Raw genomic sequence first — 16,795 nt, 5'->3', positions numbered from 1 at the left:
TTTTTTCACGCGTTATTATCGCGAGGGAAAGGGCGCATGGGAAATGTAGTCCGGTTGCTGCGACGCGCTAGATGAGGCAAGATCGCGCCGTCAGTGGGCGAAGACTGCCCCCCCCCAGGGAAGCTGAGCTTTGCGTTGGAACTGTTTGAAGGCTTTCAAGATACTGTCTGTCATATTCAGTTGTGGAAAAAATCTCGACATATTGTATTTGAGCAAACGTAAAAAAAAACAAAACATCAGTGTAAAAATACTCCCTTAAATTAAATGTCCTGCTTTCATAATTTAATGTAAGTAGAAGTGAAGAAGTACCAGCAGCAGCATTTACTTTGTTAACACTGATACATCAACATGCGGGCATGCGAATCAGTTTTGATTGGTTAGTTTTACTGATAATCAGTCACATTTTATAAGCAGTATGTTTTGTATGTAAAATGTTCACCTTCAAAGTGCACAGTAATTAAAGTCAGATATCGATCCTAGTGGGGTAAAAAGTACAACATTGCTCTCTGAAATATAGTAGAAGGATAAAGTAGAAGAAAATGGAAATAGGCAAGTACACGTTCCTCAAAAATGTATGTAAGTACGCCATTGTCAATATTGTTATACTATACTGTTATATTTTTTAGTTTATTTACTTTATATCATTAACACATAAATCAAGGACTGTAGTTTTTTCATTTCCTTTTTTAAACAAACTCACACATGCATGTTTTTGTATGGGATTGTATGACCAAGTAGGCTACTGTTCAAGTGCTACTACTAGATACTTGCATTTTTCCTTTTTATTCTCTTTTATAATTATACTTCACCCCATTTCAGAGGCAAATATTGCACTTTTTGCCACACAACTTTTATCTGACAGATATAGTTACTTTTTAGATTAAAACTGTACATACAAAATCAGCGATGAGCTTATTATATATGATGACTTGCTACAAATTAAAATACCCAATTGTATATAGAATATTTCAAATTAGCTGCACTTCAACAAACTACAAAAGTGACTGGTGGTTGCACCTACCATAAATTCATCACTAGTACTTCATCTGTACTCATTTTAATGATATATATATATATCAATAATATACTGAGAAGGGCCATTCTCTCACATAATGAGTACTTCTATCTTTGATATTATAAGTACATTTTGCTGATAATACTTAATGTGCTTTTACTTAAATAAAATTTACACTGTATGAAATTTACTTGTAATCGAGCATTTTACACTGTGGTATTGCTACTTTTACTTAAGTAAAGAATATGAAAGTGTGAATGTTTCTTCCACCACTGATATCCAGTCTTTTTCTTTGGCTTTACACTCTAATTTGTGCCTATTGAGAACCTTTTTTTTTTTTTTTTTTTTAAAACATAGTTCAATAATATAACTTTGGCAATCTGGAGTGGTTTCAACTGGGGTTCAATTGGTTTTCCATATAAGATCATTCTATATGATTTTTCTTGTTGACATCAGAGAGACGTAATCTAAGCTGTTGAGCTGCCCCGAAAAGATCAGTTAAGTTAAGTATGAGTCAGATTTTTTTTCCCGTCGTCTCTTTTCACCATGTTCACCACTGTTGCAATTGTTGACCCATGTAATGTCATATCTGTACTCTGTGTCCAAAATTGTATTACATAAAATAAATAGACATACCCTAGAGAAACATTTTTGAGAGTACTTCCAGAACATAACATGACACCATATGTTTCTGGGCATGTAGCCTGAACTCTGAGCCGTGCATTTCTTGAATCATACAGTATATCCGCCTGACCGATGTAGCTCCGACAGATTGCAAACTGCTGATTCACTAACTCAACCCTGAAAAAGGCAATGGACTTGTCAACACCTGGCAGCTTTATTATTGAATGATTTTATTTCTTTAATACACGCAGCATCAGCAGTGAAGCGCTTTGGACATGCCCTCTCTCACACATCACGTTTCTTTCTTCAGCAGATCATGACATAACATTTACTTCTTAGATCAGTGGTCTTCAGAAATGAGGGAACTACTGATTGGACAGAAAAAAAAAAAGAAAAAAAAACACCATCAGAGTCGGAGGCGTAAAAGAAGGGTGGATCAGGGACAAGAGTTAGCAGAGTTCAAGATGTTTTCAATTGTCTTGCACGTGTAGAAGATTGTCCAAAAGATGTTATTTGATATGAAGGTCTCCATTTGCTCGATTTACTCTATTTCCACTGTGAGGACACAAGAGAAAATTGTGAAAATGATCTTTACCCTGAACAGATGAAGTATGTTAAGAAATAATCAAACAAAACACTTACTTGTGGACAAAGTTGTCGTCAAGCAAAGGGATTTCCAAAAGGATCCCCAAAAGCAGCTGTTGAACCAGACATCTGACCAACAGTCGCAGTCGGCTGCAAGATTGATAAAAAAGACCAAAATTACACATTTTTACTGTGAGCTGCTTGATATGGTGTAAAATAGATTATTTATGAGAATCTCTGTGCCATAGTTACAGGGGCAACTCCGAACGGACTGGAATTTGGGGCCCCAAATGCTTTGTCAAACATATCCTGATTGAGTCCCTGGGCTGGTGCTGGGTTTGCGATGGGAGAAGAAGAGAAGGCGGCATCGAGGAGGCCAGGGTTAAAGCTTCCAGCCTGGGCTGCAGCTGGAGCAGGAGCAGGTTTAGGGACATCTAAACAGGCACATTACGACAGAGGACAAAATTAAAGAGGCATATACACCCCACCTTGCAAAGTTTATCTCCATGCATAATGCAGCTGGTTTACCGTTAACAACTGCTGACATCTGATTGATATCAAAGTCATCAAGATCTGCAGCATCCTGAGCCAGGCCCACTTTACTGGAAAAGTACTGATCAAATGCCCCTGCTTCGTTGCTGCTAGAGGACGGAGCAGAGTTGGACACAAGCTCCCCTTTCCTCGCCGGGATGGCTGGAGGCTTTGCAATCTGGAAGTCCTTGAACATGTCCTTTCCACTCTTCTTCTCTTTATCTCCAAGAGGGTCCAAAGCTGTGAAGGCACTGTTCTCTTCCTTTGGAGGGGCCTCTTTAGTAGGTGGCCTCGGAGGGGGGCGTGACGGACCTTGCTGATCACCCATTGCAAGGAACGGGCCCGAGTGAAAAGGATTGGTCACTGTGGGCTGACCCCAACCTGGAGAACCAAGTGGCCCAGCTGGTGGAGGCTGGCCCCAGGCGTGGACCGGGACACCAAACTGAGGGGGTACCTGCTGGCCCCAGGCTGTGGGTGGTATGGGTGGACCACCGAAGGCAGATGGCTGTGGGAAGTTGGGGCTAGGGCTCTGAGCTGTCACTCCTGGCATAGGAAACATGGAAGGTGCAATGTTGGAGGCACTCCACATTCCTGCAGGAGCGATACTTGTGGTCGCTGGAGGACCTAAGTGAAGATTGCCTGAATATGAAAACATTGAACATGGAGGTTTAAAGGGATTCAAACATAAAGCATGAAAAACACATTTGCATCAGAGTCACGAAGTTCCCCTCTTGTGTATTACCCAGAGCAGCTAAGGAGGAGGGAGCGGAGTTGGCAGGTGCACTGTTGAAAAAGTCACTTGGAGCAGATGATCCCTCAGACTGAGCAGGAGAAGCAAACAGCTCTGCTCCAAACAGGTCACTTGATGTGGACTATTCACAAAAAATAAAACAAATATATGAAGTAACGTTGCGAACATTGACATAATTTCAAACAAGGTGGGTTATTTATGTCAAATAAATACTATTTACCTGATCACTGATACATATTGTATGCATGCTTTTCCACTTACCAGTGCTTTTATCACTGTAGCATGAATGTTAGAAAACTGATTATGAGCAGAGATGACAAAGGGTGCAGTTTATTGTTCAGCAGCAACAGTCAAAGTGTCATTTACCAAAGCCAGTTAGAGAAGCATGTGACCACCTGTGCATGCATAAAGACAGAAAGGATCCAAAAAACAAGCCCTTAACAACAGGTCTAAATTACAGGCCTTGCATGTTATGTAAACCTACTGCATTCTCTAGCATATACTACCAGACACCAATGCATAACCCAAATGCTCAGAGAGGGAGATGTTAGCAACTAGAAAAATGTGCAAAAGCCCCATCTGTAGGCATCACACATGCAACGCTACTATGATTTATCTGGCTTTGGAATTTCACCTTTGCACTCCTTCGACCTCGTCCAGCCTTAGAGCTCTGCGGAGGCGGGTCTATGACAACTGAATCCTTGCTTTGAGTCACAGGGGGTTGTGGGTGATGACTCATGCCATTAGTGACGGGGGAGCTTTTCAAAGATGAGTCAAAAAATGGGTTTTTGTTTGAGAGAACTGGTCCAGAGTCATTTCCGTCCATCATGATACTTGTGCTGCCTTGAGTTATTTTGCCCCCTAGTGGCCACTGTCCATTACTGAGAGCAAGGATCATGGTCTTACTGGTTAACCCATTTATCTGCTGACTAAGGTGTTCAGAGTTTCCATTCAAACCACCATTAATAATTGTCTTACTAGTGCTGCCAGCAGTGCTGTTTAGGTGATTGGTGGGGAGGAAGATCTGTGAATTATCGGGTGCCGAACAATTGGGTGATTTAGAAAGGGGGTCATCTCTGAAAGGGTCACTGTCTGGTGTTGGAAAGTAGCCAAATGTCGAGGAAAAGGGATTCTCTGTCTGGGGAGATGCCCTACGGTCAGGGGCACAGGAAGTTACAAAGGAGTTTCCCTTTATGCAATTCTGATTGCTGTCAACTTCAGCAGAAAAATCCAGCAAGAGAATATCATTAGAGTCCTGGTTAACATGAGAGGGACAGTGGGGGAGAAAAAAAGATTTATGAATCACTTCTGCAAAAGGAGAGAAACATATGTGTTAACACAATGACAAATGAATCACATGGTATGAAAAGACATAGCAATTTAAAGCTGCTACCTGTAGGAACTTTATCTCCAACTCGGAAAATGAATTTGTTACTAAATTCTCACTCTCCTTGAACAACAACAAGGTAGTACAAATGCGCTATATAGTCAGCGCTAGCTACTAGACCCGAAACTCAAGCTGGTAAGTTGTCGTCAGCAATAGTCATGTAAAATAGTACCAGTATAAAACTCCAGGGGCCGCCAAATTCAACCAAAAATTCTCGTTCACAGGTTCTACTTGTAGCAGCTTTAAAGGATTGATGAACAACAATGAGATTGGTAAACATGAAGCATAAACTCAATTCTTAAAAGATTCTCTTGCATCGAGCCTAAAATTGACAAGTTATAAAATCTGATGCACAAAGAAATAATAATTAGACACAAAACTGTGGTCTTTTTAGAATTGAGTTCACACACATACACACACACACGCAAAGGAATGATCGGAGAGGTGATCTCTGAGGTTATTCAAAGGAGCAATTTTTTTCTTACAGACACAAAATCAGCTCTAAGAAATCTATTTTTGACAAGAGGGAGCATGTAGCAGACCACATTGCACTTACTGTATTAACATTATAAAATATGTTCTGTTTGCCAAAGATATTGGATAAAAACATATTGTACTTATCAAGATGTGTAACAAGTATACATAGTTAGTGTCATAATGTTAATATCCAGCTACACTTGACTGACTGAGTATAATTCCACTATGTGGCCCAGATGAACGGAACATTTTGCACTATGGCACCACACTCACATTTGGAGCCTGGATGTCTGGGGGGGTCGACATGGCTCCAAACAGGTCAAGCTGTTCCACTGGCTGGATGTCAAAAAGAAACAGAAACACACTGTATTTATCCAGCTACAATAACAACTATAACAGTGATATTTTATTCAATGTGAGGCTGCAAACAGAGCAGGAATTCTTACCTGGGCAGTTTTTACTTCATCGTCCATATTTAGCAAGGCAGCATTTCCATTCTGAAAACAAAATAGAAAAACAGAAGGTTGAAGAAAGGGAGAGAGAAACTATCTGAAGAAAACAAGAGCCTCCGAGTGCTTACCTCAACTACAGCACGGCCATTTTCACCCTGTAAACAGAGGAGGGCTGTTAATGATTATACTTATTTTCTCAATTTCCTGAGGCATGTGTCATTTCACATCATTTCAATGGAATGTCTCAAGATGTGATTCCTTAAAAAGAGCACAGAGAGGCAGTGTTGACATTCAAGAGCTACCCTGTCAACCCTCCAAGTTGACCACATCAAATGCTTTTCTTTCAGAAAGAAAACGTTCTCCACAGTCCAACTTTTGAAAAGAAAAAAAAACCTTTTTCCAGTTTGAAGTCAAAAGCTTCTGAGCCCCTTACCTTCTGTGAGGCCTCTGCCTCTTTCTTTCTCATGTTGAAGATGACCTGGAAGAGATCTTTCAGATCAATGACCAGGGGCTCTGCCTGTATGGTGGCAAAAAGACAGCACATTTTCATCGTGCTCCAGTCGTCGCTGTTATTCATGCAGCTTACGGTACCAGCGGTATGAACGCCTGCGACCGGTTGTGAATGTGTGAGTCTGTTTGCTTCTCTCCGAGGGAGTGTTACCTGCTGTGACGTCTTTATGGCGAAGAACTGATGCTGCCCTTCTGCTCCGCACACATATCCAAACGCCCTGTTGTCCGTTACATCTCTGGCGATGAAGGAGATCTTATTCACCACATGCTCATGTTCGATCACCTGAGTGACGAGGACAAAAGGTTTTTATTAGCGTTGCAAATAAAATCTAATGAGCTCCAGAGCGTGATCTGGCCGTAATGGAAGAAAAACAGCAGAACTCACTCCTGATTTCTCATCGATGATCTTGATACCCGACATGGAAATGTTAACCCAGATCCTCTGTTTGTGCTTGCCTTGGGACCGAGCAGCGACCGCCATGCCCTAGAGTGAAAAAAAGAAAAAAAAAGAAAAAATCATATGTTTTTGCTACTGTTGGAAAGTAAACAAAACATGACTGCTGATTTGAAACTAATATCTGTAAAGTTTCTGCACAATGTCACCCTCTGCAGTGAGGACACATCCACAGCAAGCATGGTGTATGCAAAATTGGGAAAGAACAGTGTCTGGCAAGCCCTGACACACGTTTTTCAATGGCCTCTAACAGTAGCAGTTGCGTGTGTTTGTGTGACCAGACGATGATACCCACGAAGCAGATGGATACGCTAATTAATTATTAACTGAAAAACATTACAGATAACACCTTTAAAATGCCATTCTCTTGATACTTTTTCATGAATCGCAGCGCTAGGAGCGCAACATCTCAGGTCTAATGCTGCACCTTAAGTTTCATCATGGAGTCCTGGGACATCTTGTCTCCCCGGGCCTCTGGGACATCATCGATGCCAATCAGTTTGGCCTTGTACCTCACACCATCCCCTTGAAACCTGCCCAGAAGGTACTCATCTGTCTTCTCTGGGACTGTAAAAAAAAAAAAAAAAAAAAGAAAAAGAAAAAAAAGAAAATCAAGAATACTATGGTTAGTGCCAGATCTTAATTTAAAAATATCTTAAAAATAAATAGAGTTGATGAATGCATGGACATGAACGTGTCTTCTTCCATCATTCACCTTTCTTTTTCTCCTTCTTGAACGGGACCTTGGATGTAGCTGTTGCGGGGGAGGCGGGAGGGGTGGTGGTGGTTGAGCCTGTAGACGGAGAGGGGACGCTGGGATCGGCAGGGACGGCCGCGCTGCTCTCCACCTCTGCAGACATGTTGTGGAGCGAGCCTCACTGGACAAGTGGACGGTCAGGGGTAAAGCAGATGGCAGCTCCGTGTTCAGGGAGAGGTCAACCGAGCAGATGACTCTTAATACCCACACATGCTTCTCTTGTTATTTATCTGGAGTAGAAAAAAAAAATGAAGTGGGGCAGTGTGTGTGGTGTGAGAAAAAAGAAAAAAGCGGAAGCGCTTAATACTCACTCACTCTGGGTGAAACTCCAAACAAGATATTGGACTGTAAATGGCTACAATTAAAATAATTCGTGACTACCAGGAAGGTTTTGAAAGTAGCTGCTGGAAGGATTTTTTGCACATCATAAACAATGATATTCTTTTAACAATCCACAGTAAACATTTACAACCACAGAAAGACCCTTCAGTGGCAGAGGCATAACAAGACATATGACCAATAAAACATCATGGCCTCAAATGGACAAGAGCACGGAAAACACACACTTCAAACCACAAGCTGTGTCAGTTGTTCAGCCCTGTAAAAGAGTAAATTGGCCTAAAGATAAAGAAAGCAGGGCTCACAGTCACTTCTACATAAATGTAGTGCAGTCCTGTTACTGAACTTTTTTATTTGTTTAGGTTGGAATAACTGGGTATCACTATAAATGTGCAGAAGGCAAAAGAAAAACACACTTTGTAATCATGCCGTCACATCATGTGATTTGTTACCCCCATAAAAATCCAGTGAGCTGTGCAAGCTCTGGATCAGGCTAGCAACATGCTAGTCATAGATATCTGCACAGCAAAACAATGATGTCTTCAATTCAAGAGCCTGAACATACTGACATCAGTCGTGAATACCCATGCACTTACTGTGCAGGAAACACAAGGCAATGTCACGTCGCAGTGGAGCGTAGCAGACGCCACAGAAGGTGAGGGTCACCGAAATCTCCGCAGCTACGTTGCGTTTAGCAATCTGCTTGTATGTAGATCCATCACTACCATCATTTAAACAATCACAATAAAATGCTAACAATCACATGCATTCAGGCAGACAAAAAAAAAAAAACAAAAAAAAAAAACCCACAAAAAAAACAACCATAAAGAATCTGAACAAACAGCGGAGTACAACTAATGCACACATGGCTGTGTGTGGGACATACATACCTTTAGGACCACTTCCAGAGGCTTCACTGGCAAGATTACCAGTGTAAAGAAGTTGGGAGTACTGTAGGACAGACCAAAGGTTGGAAGTGGGCAAAGGTTGAGCAATTACCTGAAGTTAATCTTATGCTAGCAAAGCAAAAGATCTCGTGATGCCCAGCTAAGCAACTATAAATGGAAATTGGAGACTGTGGAATGATCTTTTACTCACAATGTTCTCGTTTTCGAGCTGTCTATAAAAGCTGTCATTACATTTGATGCAATGATGATGTGGAATCAGGTTAAATTGATCCTCAAGAGGAGAAAAATCAAAATGCACCTGTGTGATCATGTAAACTCAGAATGTTTTCACAGTCCGGTCCAGAGTTATTGTTTATGATGAAATAAATCAGGCAGGCAATTAGTTTAATTCATTACGGAAATGAGAGCTTGACAGGATGAGATGACAGATGTGAACTTTCAGGTCACAGAGTGCGTTCCAGCTTTGTGCCAACAGTTAACTTTCTACGATTCACATCCGACCATATGAGACACTGGCCGAAGCAAGCAGAGACTCTGTAAATTCAAATGAGAGGGTGCAAAGTAGGACTGGGAATTGCGCATGTTTTTCTTATTAAAGAAATTCCTTTTTAATTGCTGTTGGAAAGAGGGTTGCATCACGTGGGCCACCGGTCAGTGGTAAAGCAATAAAAACTTCATTTTATCTGCCAGTACCAGTTTTTAAGTCAAGGGAACAAGCGGCGTAAGTCCTTGTACGTGTGGTTCCCTATAGTGACATCTAAATTCCTGCAAGGCTCAGATGCTGTTTTTTTTCTGTTGTGCAAGGAAACAAGACCCTTAACACATGTTGATGCTCCGTTTACACAGGCATGACACACGATTGCACTTGTCTAGTAACTGCAGTGGTGTCAGAGTCCCGCTGGCTGGATGAAAGGCTAATAAAAAGGGCATAATGTCAGCGGTTCATTGCAGAATTAAGTTAAAGGATTACATTTTAACAACTAACTCAGAGGCAGTCAACAACTACCAGAGGAAGGATGAAAAGAAACATCTGTAGCTTTTGACAGGATCCAACAGTGTCACAACACAAAGCACACTTTGCCACAGTGCAAATTCATATTTGTCAGCAGAATAACTGCAGTGGAAAGGCAGAAATGTCACAATCCCGAGCCGTCAGGAAACGTAAACTAGTGCACATCTGGAGGAAATCAGAGAATGACTCAGTCTGCAAGTGAATGAGATGGTGAAATACCACAGGCCCACTGTGAGTACAGAGAGCATGCAAACACTTTCATCCAAAATGAAAACAGTTTCGCATTCGAACTAGGATATCTGTGTGGAAAAGCAGTGCAAATTAAAAACGTACTCAAAGTCATGATTGTCTCAAGATTAAAAAGATCCAATGCTATTGAAGCTGCAGGAGACAGTGACTGAAAAAAGAAAACCAACGTCGGCAGAAAATGGTTTGTTATTCCATCAGTCGAGGCAGAAAAAGGACCACGGAAAGAGTCACAAATGAAACAGAACCTTGAAGGAAGTTTCACCTCCCTAAATGATGAAGTTTGAGACTGAAACTCAACTTTAACAAACCGACTTGTAGTTCTCATTATGGATTTTGTAGGCGACGCCAAAAAAAGAAAAAAAAAAAAAAAACAACAACACCATTTCTAAACTTAAAACCACTTTAAAGACGACCACCTGTAGTGCTTTGGTAGATCCTCAGTTAATGCACAGATGGAAAAGACGGTTAACAACACAATACCCTACCTGTCGGAAAGCGCGCAGAGAGAGATGGTGAGATCCTGCTGTTGAAACGGTGATTTGTTTCTTTTGATTAATTTTTTTTTTTGTTTTTTTTGTTGTTGTTGTTGTTGTTGTTGCTGCTGCTGCTGCTCCCGTGGTGCCCCCGCTGCTCCGGTGCAAAGTGAGTAAAAATCCAACACAGCCTCGGAAAACGAGTCGGGAGTCAGATGTTTTCCGCTGAGTTCACTGGGCAGAAAGGAGAGACTGCTGCAAACTCCCAGTTTAACCCCTCACTGACGGACAGAGCCAATTCCCTTCCCTTCCATTTCAGCCGAGTGAGGGGGCGGTCCATTCACGTGTAGGAAAAATATCACCATGGGTCATATGCTTACTAAAGTGGGTCATGAAAAATGTTGCGTCCACAATAGATCCGATGTCATCGGACTATTTTTCATACAACTCAGTGATGGCCTGTTTTGATCCCCACCCTCACCACCTCTGCCTGCAGACACATTTGCAAATGTAAAAACTTCACATAGATAAACCGGCTATATGTGAAAGGGGTTGCTCCCGGTGATGAACCCACAGGGAACCAACCCCTGATTTTGCAGCTCCCCCTCAGTTTTACGGAGCTTATGGCCTATAGTGTCTTAAAGCTCCTTGTTTTGGTCTCACAGCCTTCAGATTTTGGTTCAGTCTCCGCGCTGGCGTAGCATCATTTTCAGCAGCAGCAGCAGCGGCAAGCTGCTCTTTTCAACAACAAAAAAACCCGACTGTGTACAACCTGCGGCCTGTATGGCAGACATGCAGTTTGTAGCTAGCTGTAAAAAGGAAATAGAGCTAAAGGGAAAGGGATTTATTAAAGCCGCATTTGCTTGGTGGCAAGAAACCATGACCCCAAATGAATGCTAATGTAGCATCTGCTGGATGTGTCAATAAGCAACTGGCTAAAAAAGCCACATCAGCTTAAAAAGTGAAAATATGTAAATGTTGTTTATAGCTTTTCTCTGCAGCACTCGAGCGGCCAAAAATTCAGTTGTGGCAGCTTTAATTTTCCAATACAGTGACTTTCCAATTAAGCCCCTGCTCCCAACCCAGGTAGCAAACATTTTCTTGCGAACACTTCGGGCCACATATTGTGTTTCTTCTGGCTCAATAGACGGCCGGCTCCGCGGCCAAAGTCCGGCCCACATAGGCTACAGCATGACTGTCAGATGCTACTTCCACATCTGGAACAATTCTGGCGCACACACAGAAAAATCTTCCTGGCTGTCAGCTAGCACTGGAGGATAATAGCCTGAATTAGCCCTGATGTGGAAGTATGTGGGCCAACCTCAGGCTGAGAACCCAGGCATCTCTTGGGCCAGCAGTTTCACTTTGCTACGTGGGAGGCCTTTCAGTAATAAGAGTATATGTGAAAGTAGGCACTGTTCATTGTTACTGTTATTTAAAACAGCATACATTTCATTATGTTGTTGCTCGAATGAAAAATGGAAACGTGATTTGAAACATATGATTTTCTTTTGTTTCCAATGCATAAGGGGGCCGACTGGCTAGAAGATGGCAAACGCTTGGCTGAGATGAAGCAGGATCCCTTGTTGCTCAACATTTGTGGCAGAAATTTCTGGTAAATGGAAAACCATGAAGACTGTGGGTCCACAGCATTGGATGACCTTCAAATTAAAAAAGCTAATTCATATCATACGGGACTAACAGTCAAACATTATGTACATTGGGCATCATAACAAGAAAAATCTAGAGAGAGTGAGGGGAAAGAAGAGCCAAAGCCAGAGAGGAAAGTGACACTGTTGCTGACACAGCACATTTGCTTTGAAGGAGCAGGCGCTACATTTCCTCTGCTGTGTACTAGACCTGTTGCAATTTCAGTAAACCTATAGTGGAAAATGGGTCATCGGCTTCCTCAAAATAAACGACTTCTATGCTTTTAATACCAAATAGTGGCTCAGCCATGTAATGACTGTTTTTATATTTGCTGCTCTAGGCACCGAGCGCCAGTAAATGATGATCCCAGGAAGAAAGTCACACAGGAAGAAAGTCACACAGGAAGTGTTGCGTGTCATGTTTGCAGGAGCATCAATGGCTGTTTGTTTAGGATATTTAAGAGAAGAACTGGGTTGTTTAGTATAAGCAGAGATAGCCGCAATTAAAAAGACAGAGAACTCAAACTTCTTCAAATGAAAATGCAAAACAATACAACCGTTGGGAAAAGACCCATCTGTAATAGCTACAAAAGTAGAGTAAACAACAACACTGAGATCTAAACTAACATGAGTAGCTATGTCAGTGCGGCTTTTTTCCTGTAAACTGGTAGGTTTCACTTCTGTAAATTTGTTTATTACTATGGTGAGCCATCGCCTCAGTGAATTAGCATGCACATGGCAGACGGCTTTTAAATGACTGATGGTAATTTAAACAGCAGATAAACATCTTACAGCTGATACTGTGGTGTCTGTTTTGCCTAGTTAAGTGAAAGCCCAAATGACAGCTTAGCAGCACTGGTTTGTAATAATGTTACTGTAGGCAGTGTGCCATTTGCGGGTTCTGCTACAGTCCTGGTTGAAGTTATTGGCACCCCTGAATTTTAAGTACAGAATTTAGAACATCTTTAGAAATAAATGCAAATAAACCAATTTTGTATAATCAGAATATCTAATAAAAGGTCCAAAGTTACTGAACAGCGAAAACAACAAAAAATGCTTTCATATAGTGAAATAAAAAATACAGCCTTAAAATCTACGCTTGAAACAATTATTGGCACAAATTCTATGAATTAAATCTGTTACCCAAACAAAATAAAAAATCAAAAGGACACCTGTGCTGAATGATAAGTGTTCACATGACCTGAATTAACCAATGAATGATGATTTTACTGCATAAAAAGGGGCTGATTGTTTCCAGTTTCTTTTTCACAGTGGCAAAGTCAAGAGAGCTGTCTGAGAGCATCAGAAATGCTATTATCAAAAAACATAACAATTCGAACAGACACAAGGCAAATGCCAAAGATCTTGAAATCCCTGTTTCAACAGTTAGTAATATCATCGAGAAGCTTCCCAGTCATAAAACTTTTAAGAGGCTTCCAGGACGTGGTGCTTAGAATAAACTCAACCAGAGAAGTCTATGAAGGTTGATGCGGATTGTGGAAAAACCACGACGCAAGACCTTTAAAGAGCTTCAGCCTGACCTGGAGCAACCAGGAGTGGTGTTTCAGCCTGTACCGTACGCCGCACGCTAAACCAAGTAGGGCTCCGTGGACGAAGGCCAATGAGGAAACCTCTACTGAAAGAAAGGCAGAAAAAGGCTAAACTAATGTTTTCAAAAACTCTCATAGATAAGCCGCAGTCTTTCTGGGATAATGTTCCATGGACAGATGAAACCAAAGTAGAGCTCTGTGGGAATGCGGTGCTTCAGTTTGTTTATAGGCAATGAAATTAAGCCCATAAGGAGAAGAGCACCCTACCTAAAGTAAAACATGGTGGAGGTTCTATCATGCTGTGGGGCTGCTTTGCTGCCTCTGGTACTGGAGGCATCGAATGTATCAAAGGAATGATGAAATCAGAGGATTACCAAGGCATTTTAGAGCGAAATGTGTTACCTAGTGTCAGAAAACTAGGTTTGAGGCGAAGGCCTTGAGATGGACTGTTTTCAACCGGCCAACAATCAGTCCTGACCTAAATCCCATTGAAAACCTCTGGAGAGAGCTGAAATCAAGAGCTTGAACATGTAGCAATGGAAGAGCAGCAGACAGGTGCAAGACGCTTCTAGATGGCTTTGAGAAATGTTTAGAGGCTGCCATTGTTGCCAAAGGTTCTGCAACCAAATATTAGTGAAGGGAGTCAATAATTGTGTCGGGGTATATTTTGTGTTTGTATTATTTTTGCTATTATGAAAGTTGTGTTTTTTATCTCCTTTTGTTCAGTAACCTTGGACATTTTTTTAGAAATATTTTGATTATGAAAAATCGGTTAATTTGCATTTATTTCTGAAGATACTCTAAATTCTGTGCTTAAAATTCAGGGATGCCAATAATTTCAACCAGGAGTGTGAGACCCCATCAATTACCGCGTATGAAAAGTGTTTAGGCAGCATGTTAATGTCAGTGTTATAATCAGAACATATAATCAGAGCTACCCACACAGCCAGACGCAACTAGGGGTAAGTGAGAAAATATGTTTTTATCGTGACTCCCCCTTTTGACTGACATCATGAAGAACAACAGAATACTTCATAACACAAAAAGTTATAAGACATTAGAGTTACTGCTCAAATACACAGATTTCATGTGATAAACATTCGTTTATTGATTTTCATTTATGGTTAAACACATATGATTATTTGTAGAAGCATAAAATGACAGATTTATTCAGACAGGGGAACCTGAGCATGATTTGTTTTAATTCACAGATGGCAACTCTGCTACCTTTTGTCAACCTGCCGGTGCCATAAAAACTGAAACCATGGACCACAGAGCCAGCCAACCACCACATGAGAACAGCCAGATGTAAGAATCATATCTGCAGCCACTTCAATCCAGATCCTAGTCGTAGTCATATTTATATAGTTCTGGCATTCCAAAAACTGTGAACACACGGGGTTTTTTTTTTTCTCAAACTAAAACAAACGATGTTGTCTGATGCTAAAGACATGTACAGTGTACAGTGTACAGTACGTGGTAGGCTGAGAGGTGAGAAATGAGAGAGAAAGGGACAGAGGAAGGATGTCCTTCCTGGCTTTGTATCCTGCGTTCTGCTGACAGAGGACGGTTTTGAGGAGATGAGCCCCACAGAAACCAGATAATTTGCTAGATGAGAGTCTATTTTCCACTTCAATCACCAACCAGGGGAACAATCTTTTTCATAACCTTTTATTAAAAATTGAATGTCATCAGATTAGTTTACCCCTTGCAGAACCCCAGAAACATATGCAGGTATCTGAAAACATACATATAGAATTTAACCAGAGTTGTTTGGAATTTCAGTTGTTCTATATCTGTTTATTCATCTCATGTCTATCAATCCAGCAATAGTCATATACTAAAGACAATAACATCAGGGATATAAAAAAAATGTTTGTTTTTTTAAATGGAGATAAAATTTGGAGATTTTAAAATCCTCTTTCCAGTGATGTGTTGTTCTGGTTCAGCTTCGCTGTCTGATGATGTTGAGTTAAAATTATGGTTCCTTGTTCTCCTGCATGTGATTCATTGTCTGTTTAGATCACTGGCACACCCAGCCCAACCGCAAACTTGAATACAGGACATGTTGGACATGTTTCTACTTACTCATGTGGAATTTAGGCTCATGGAAGCAGTAGAGATTCGGGTAGGAAAGGGAAACGCTCGGGACACCCTTTTCAAGAAACACACAACAGATGGCACAAGTCAGCACGGACTGTAACACATTAGAGGATTTATTTTTATGATAGAATGCTGACAGAGACAATCTAATGGGAAAGTGTCTTTTCCTTAGTTTATGATAGGAGGGCCACAATCCAAACATCGAGCATTTAGGGCGTGAATCCTGGAACCAGCTGCCACCAAAGCCAGAACCTAAGATAGCCACTTATCTCCAGTCCATAATTGAGGTAGTCTGAGATTTTATCTTCTCTGCTCTTTTAACTCTCAGCTGCCATCACAGCTCTTGTCCCTTTCAGTCTAAAAATACAACACAGAGCAGTTACACAACTGGCAGTGCAGAAAGCAACGTCATCATATTCTGTTGAACATGATGTCAAGATTCTATGGAATGTGGTGTGTTAATTACAGTAAAACTGAGTAACACGCTGCTCCGCTGCAAGTGTTTCCATGCAGTTCCAACCTATCGCAAAAAAACAGGAAGTCTTTCTAGTCAGGAGAAATATTGGCCAAGCACCTTACCTACCCTCTGGTTTCCTGAGAAAGCTGAGAGGAAACTGCCGGACCCCATAAAAGTGGTGACTTCAGCACATATTTGTGCCTCTCCAGCGGCCCGTGACCACATACCCCCTAGACTACCCCATCTCGGCTTGAAGATAGAGGGAAAGAACTAGGACAGGGCAGCCCCCAGATTGACTTTGGAGCCTTCAGGGAATAGTCAGACTGTGTTTATTTAAGTCAGCAGAAAATACAGGTCAACATGCTGAATATTCTGGAGTTTCACATCAGTTTCACTCTTTAAGATGGGTAAAAGCAGACATTTGTCAGCCATTTCAGCACTGCCATATTTCTGTATCCGTGAACGACGATTCACCTGATCACGGATGGTTAGCTAATTTGATCATAAACGTA

General features: G+C 41.3%; 1 protein-coding gene across 2 annotated transcripts; it reads right to left on the bottom strand.

Moving 5' to 3' along the window:
• Positions 1-1,855: 1,855 nt before the first annotated feature.
• On the bottom strand, positions 1,856-10,876 carry dab2 (DAB adaptor protein 2). Of its 2 annotated transcripts, XM_040157910.1 has the most exons (15): positions 10,537-10,876; positions 7,502-7,773; positions 7,214-7,353; positions 6,718-6,816; positions 6,484-6,615; positions 6,256-6,339; positions 5,951-5,977; positions 5,817-5,867; positions 5,644-5,706; positions 4,141-4,761; positions 3,498-3,627; positions 2,753-3,394; positions 2,477-2,658; positions 2,282-2,374; positions 1,856-2,194 (listed from the first exon to the last, which is right to left on the bottom strand). In XM_040157910.1, exons 2-14 carry the CDS (start codon positions 7,644-7,646, stop codon positions 2,300-2,302), a joined length of 2,391 nt encoding a protein of 796 aa, XP_040013844.1. In that variant the 5' UTR covers positions 7,647-7,773; positions 10,537-10,876; the 3' UTR covers positions 1,856-2,194; positions 2,282-2,299. The 2 variants fall into 2 exon arrangements, with proteins under 2 accessions (XP_040013844.1, XP_040013845.1); XM_040157911.1 differs by lacking the exon at positions 4,141-4,761.
• Between the last annotated feature and the right edge of the window lie 5,919 nt (positions 10,877-16,795).

The sequence above is a fragment of the Xiphias gladius genome, chromosome 20 (assembly GCF_016859285.1).
Source record: "Xiphias gladius isolate SHS-SW01 ecotype Sanya breed wild chromosome 20, ASM1685928v1, whole genome shotgun sequence".
Lineage (NCBI taxonomy): Eukaryota > Metazoa > Chordata > Actinopteri > Istiophoriformes > Xiphiidae > Xiphias > Xiphias gladius.
The sequence above is the reverse complement of the archived record's forward strand: the minus strand, read 5'-3'. Positions and strand labels throughout refer to the sequence as shown.